The following is a 6,242-nucleotide window of genomic DNA, read 5'->3' on the forward strand; positions in this document are numbered from 1 at the left end:
CAAACCTCCGTACCCCTCCGATCGAACTCCTAGCGGTGCCCTCAGACTAAAGTCGTATCCGTCGTGCGGGAGTTGGCCTTCAGCCGTTCCCTAAGTCCTTCCTTGGTTTGGAGCGCCATCTGCACTCTTCGCCTATCGTCCGGTGAAGCTGTAAAGTCCAGCTGCGGCCAACAGCATTAGAGTAGTCCGAAAAAACCTATTTCAGCGGCCAAGCAGCTTGCTTTGTAAGCTACGTTTCAATTCAAGGCTGAGTATTGGCAGAGAAATCGGTGGAAGAGGATGTACTTGTTGCAACTACAATAGCACACTAAGACTTTTCAAAGAAGTAACGAAAAGGTTAGTCGACATAACAGAAGATCGAAGAGCTGGCAGCTACCTCGGACAAAGAATTAGTCTAGCCATTCAAAGAGGGAACGCTGCCAGTATCTTCGAAACTTTGCCTAAAGGGACCCCTTTTAATAATATATTTTAGTCATCATATTATTTTTTTTTTAAGCTTTTTAATTTTAGGTTCTTAGTTGTTCAATTAGGTTATGTAAATAATAAATTAATATAGCATATGGTGGTGGTCAGTCTATGCAAATTCAAAATATCTTCATTCATGTAGGTCTATTACAGACTCTTATGATATGTCAAATCTACCGTCAGTTTGGAGTGCTTTTGAGCTGAGAACTGACAAGAAAACGATACTTCCTCGGTGCTCTAGCACGCCGCCTTACTTCCAATGGTTGCGGGTTCGATTCCTCGCAGGATACAAATATTTGCATTCATGAGTATGATTGTTTGTAGATTTATATGTACGGTGTACATTTATAAAAAAAATAAGTACATCTATCAGTTATCTAGTACCCATAATACACGATCCGCTTTGTTTGGGACTAGATGGCCTATAGATGGATCTATTGTCCAGAGATATTATTATTATAATTAGAACATCGCTCTAGTTCAGATAGCCTCAGATTCGATTCCTCGCACGATACAAATATTTGTATTCACGAGTATGATTGTTTGTATTGGTCGGTGTTTTCTATGTATACTATGTATTTACAAAAATATATTGTAAATTTGTCTAGGATTATTATTTTTATAATTAAATTCAGATTTCATTAAAATAACATTTATTAATAATTAATAACAGTCTCTTTTAAATACATAAATAAATTAAGATCAAGTGTTAGACAAGTATTGGAAACAAAACGAAACTACGGGATCTTATCCCTACAAGATAAGGCTTATACCAAATATTGTTATAGTTAAGTAACTACTTAGGGGTCCTTCAAGTATTACGTAAGCACTATAGGAAGGGGGGGGGGGTGTTCTTTGCTTTGCCTATTTTGGATGACATGGGGGATGGGGGAGTGTAGATGATGATTATGTCATCGGTACTTATTTACTTACTTTTTTGCACGAATGGCAACACGTTGTTCAGTGGCGTAGCTACCTAGGGGCTAAGCGGGGCAGTGCCCCGGGGCCTTCAAGCTTAGGGTGCCCTCGAACCCTTACCAGAAAATCTCGATCGAAGTGAACTTTTGAAAATTTCTCCCATTTTCAAACTAAATAGGACAGGATGGGACCCGATTTTAATCATGGCAACTCAGTCGAAAGTTATACCTTTGGAATTCCCCTAATTCTTTTTGTGGGTTGCCAGTGTTGTCAAATTGACGGATAGCGACATGTGCGTTTTAATAAAACTAATGTAGGGCCCCATGTTTTGATTTGCTCCAGGGCCCTTGGTTTTTCAGATTTATTACAATTATTTACCCCTCCCATCCCCCTTGTCAGCAAAAGTAAATAAAGCTCTTACCCCTTCCCCCTACGTTTTTTTAGCAAAGATAATGTGAGAGTTGCCATTCTCGTAAAAAAGAAAATAACTAGCGATGACGTGATCATCGTCTAGACTACCCCACCCCCAAGAATCAAAATAAAGAAAGCAAACACACCCTCTCATACATAGTGCTTACGTTATACTTGAACGGCCCCTAACTCACGAAGAGTAAATCAACAAATTTATATACTCGGATATAAATGTAGCAGATTGTCGTCAAAATGCAATGCTATATTACATACAGTATATACTGAGCAAGTACTGTTTGCAGCTTCTACTTCCTTCTGAAAGTTCCGATTAATCATTCATTCGAATGGCAAGAAGCTGATCATGACTAGTCTAATTCATTTAAATGAATGTTGCATCGTAAATACTAAATATTTACTGTTGCGGTCCGCTTAACCTTTCCCAAGCTTCGTTCTCTTTCCCCAAATTAGCTACACCTTCCCCAATAACACACTTTCCGTACCATTTATCTGCAGACAAATACTTCTTGCACACTTCTGCTAAATCTTCATTCTGGACTGCCAAAACGCGCTCTCTTTGTGTCTGCCAGATATCATATGATAATCCATAAAGGAATAGATCAATTCCCTTCATATACTCCGGTACTGGTTGATCCATCTGTTGCAATATGGAGAGTTTAGCTTCAAACAAATTCTGATCGTCAACTAAACTGGTATTATTTGCCATCCAATCTGCCGTTTTGTCGAAAACATCCAAAGTTACATTGGAATTTGGATCCCTGTAGGAATAAAAGTTGAAAACTCCGTCCATAGTAATTGTAGCCCCTCCGCCGTATGCCCCATTTTGCTCTCTAACAATTGGGTGCAAATATTTGGAACTTAAGAATCTGGACAGTACACGCAATTTCGCGAAATCTGGATCAGTGTATGCAACAGTAGGTATTACTTTCGCGCAGAAATTAACTGGTATGTTCATCGAAATATGAATGCCGCGGTTTTCTTTGGCAGTTTTTCCAGAGTCGGTCCAGTTGATGCGATTTAATTCTTTACCCTCATCACCTTTGCACAATTCTGTGCAAAATTTATCAACTATATTGTGAATATCTTTATTTGTGTTGCTGTAATGGAATGCAGCTCTCAAATTACTGCCTTTAAGTACTTGTTTCGCTATTTGATCAACTATAGACTGTATCTCATCTATTTTGTAATTCTTTTGTATTTCCTGCATGGATATAACATGGTGCAGACCCAATAAATTCTCTTTGCATTGATCTACTGATGAAATCAGTGATCTAGCTGCTTGCATAGCATATGTATGACCACTATCTATGATGCCACTAGTCAATGATGAGCAATAATTAGTCAGCAACATTGTCATTCGTTCACTGTTCCCAAAATTAGGCTTATTGAAAATCTCAGACCATATATCCAGCATTTTTGGTAGATTTTCGTCAAGACAATGACTACCAATCAACACACCTTGCTCATATTGCTCTTGTTGGTCTATATGTTCCGTTATATGCGTGATGAAACTCAATCCAGAGGTAGACTTACTAACATACTTGTCAAAATCTCTATAATTATATGATTTTGTATCAAACTTGTCCAAAACATAATTGAAAAATGGTAAAAGCTGTCTTTGTGTCTCTTTTAAAGACTCAGTTCCAAGAACACCTTTGAAATATGTTACTCCATTTGTATTAGCTTCACAAAGCTGGAGAGGTATAGTTTCTGCTACAGCATGTCTTAATGGTGGTGCAGTTTTATTCAAAGTGATTTCTTCTATTTTCAAACAAGGTAAAGAATCTAGTTGTTCCACCTTCTTTTGTGCTTCAGAAAGTTCTAATCCATCTTGATATATCTTTTCTCTGTCTTCTTTTGTCAACGCCGCTACTTTAGATTGCAGTGATTTGGCTTCTGCTTCATTGAATGTATCATCAAACTTGGGGTCAGGTTGCATGGTCATTATCAATTTATGATTGTTAGAAAGGAAGTATTTTTCAATCACATCTTTAACATAAATAGGATTCATAAGATTTGTTTTCAATTTGGTCAGCAATTCATTAACTTTTAGAGCATTCAAAATTGGCCCATTGTGGTTCCACAGTGGCATTAAATTGAATAGGACATTCAATCCAAACTTAGGTGATTGATGCTTGATTGAGAGCTCAAACCCGTGCAGAACACTCTCAATATGATCCTTCTCAAAACCTTTAGCAAATATATCCTCAATAGTTTGATTTGCTATTTTTTCTACAGTTTCAAATTTAGATTTCTCAACATCCCTCAACCCAATTACAAACAGTGTATCTCTAATTTGATTGTCATAACCAGTTAGTGAATTGTAACCACCAGATATGTTCTTCTCAATTAAACTTTTGTAGAACGCTGAATTCGGTCCTATAATCATCAACTCGGCTAAAGCTGTTAACATGAATGTTTCATAAATGTTTGTAATATCAGACATTACATAACCAATGGCAATTTGGTTCTGTTTCTCTATTGGACCACCATACTGATCAACTCTGCAAGGGATTTCAGCTCGCTTTGGTGATTTCCACCTTTCTTGCTGTGCTACTATTGTGTCTTGAGGATTCAGGTAGTCATATTTGCTCAAGTAGGCTTCATTTACAAACTTCAGATTGGCTTCAAGAGGGAAACTACCATAAGAATATATCCTAGCATTACTTGGATGATAGTGTGTAGCATGGAATTTTTTTAAGTGTTCATGTGTTAACTCAGGGATGCGTATTGGGTCCCCTCCAGACACATAACCATATGTGCCTTTTGGTAGAATGGTATTTATAAACTTTTGACCAAATAGTGAGCTAGTTTCAGAAAATGCTCCCTTCATTTCATTGTAAACAACACCTTTGAATTGTAACTCTGAATTTTTATCATCTAACTTTGTATGTTCTAACCTCCAACCTTCCTGTAAGAAGTCTAACCTGGATAAGTTTGGTTTGAATACTGCATCTAAATAAACCTTCTGTAAATTTCTATAATCAACCTCATTCTGTGACGAGAATGGATAAAAAGTGTAATCTGGTCCTGTCAATGCATTCATGAATGTTGCTAGTGAACGATTCAACATTTTAAAGAATGGATCTCGGACTGGGTACTTCTCTGAACCACATAATACTGTATGTTCCAAGATGTGAGGAGTACCCATCGAGTCTAATGGTGTTGTACGGAAACCTACTGAGAAAACATTATTAGTATCATCCCTCTCTAAATGCAGGTACTCCGTCTTAGTTTTTTCATGTACTAAAAAGTATGCAGTAATATTGTACTCTTTTATATGCTCAATTTCGGAGCAAAGGAAACCATGCACAGCTTTCCCTGGCTGTATGTTTTTTGCGAGGTGTTCTTTCTTCTTCAATATGCTTCCACTGTAATGTCGTATTTCAGGCAAGTGTCGTAGCCTCATATAGCCATGCTTATGCAATCTTGAATACATCTTTCAGTTTATTGTCCACAATCCTGCAAGTATATACACCATTCACTATTTTTTCAATAACAAAGATTTGGCCTATGTTGTTGAAATTATTGGTTCTCACGAATGATGTATGACTGGCAGTGATTATTATATATATATATACATATTGTAATTCTATACAGTAATATTTAGCTTCTTTTAGGAATATTATAAATAATAAAAGACTTTTTTTAAATTTGTCTATTGGAACAATTTTTTTTCTAATTTGGGTTACAGGTACCTAATTATAATAACAGCTTATATATTTTTTCCACACACGCGCCATTTAGACCCAAGTTAAGCTAGGTAAAGCTTGTGTTAAGGGTACTGGACAATATACTCATATATATATGTATATTCCTATCTGCTAAATAGAGATAGGAATTATGTAAAATATCATAAATTAATAAAATTAATATCCGTATTTAATATATTTACTTATGTAATTAATCCTAAAGATTTCGATAATATTGGGAAGTTTCATTATATAGTTATGAAAGTAATATTTCATCTATGTATGAAGAAAACAAATGAAATGTGATGCAATTTTCATACTCACAGAAGTTTATTGTGATATCTGCAAGGTACCGTTATGTACCGGAATATAATGATATCTGGTTTTATTTTATGATAATAGTCAAAAACTATTGTTTATTCGACATTTCTGAAGCCGAATTGTATTTTAATTATTCAATTATAACCTAGCTGTCCAATTGAAGCACAAGAGTTGGGTTAATTTCATACTTGACGTAAGTCGATCGATTACGATAATGATTGTAATACTTGCTAAAATTATGTAATATTATGTTATCTGTGCTAAAACGAATTATTTCATATTCAAATATTTAATTATTATTGCGTTATATTTGTTTTAAATGCAATTATCTATTGAAAGACCTTAAATGTACAAATAATTATTAGCACTACAGTTGATCATATTATACACTTTTCAGATATATATATTTTTTAAAGC

The 6,242-nt window shown here is 35.5% G+C and overlaps 1 protein-coding gene across 1 annotated transcript; it reads right to left on the reverse strand.

Annotated features, from left to right (window-relative positions):
* Positions 1–1,604: 1,604 nt before the first annotated feature.
* LOC131855382 (presequence protease, mitochondrial) lies at positions 1,605–5,982 on the reverse strand. Its single transcript, XM_059206653.1, has 2 exons — positions 5,829–5,982; positions 1,605–5,274 (listed from the first exon to the last, which is right to left on the reverse strand). Exon 2 carries the CDS (start codon positions 5,249–5,251, stop codon positions 2,207–2,209), a length of 3,045 nt encoding a protein of 1,014 aa, XP_059062636.1. The 5' UTR covers positions 5,252–5,274; positions 5,829–5,982; the 3' UTR covers positions 1,605–2,206.
* Between the last annotated feature and the right edge of the window lie 260 nt (positions 5,983–6,242).

The sequence above is a fragment of the Achroia grisella genome, unplaced genomic scaffold, assembly GCF_030625045.1.
Source record: "Achroia grisella isolate CSIRO2021 unplaced genomic scaffold, CSIRO_AGI_Agris_v1 utg1360, whole genome shotgun sequence".
Taxonomy (NCBI): Eukaryota; Metazoa; Arthropoda; class Insecta; order Lepidoptera; family Pyralidae; genus Achroia; species Achroia grisella.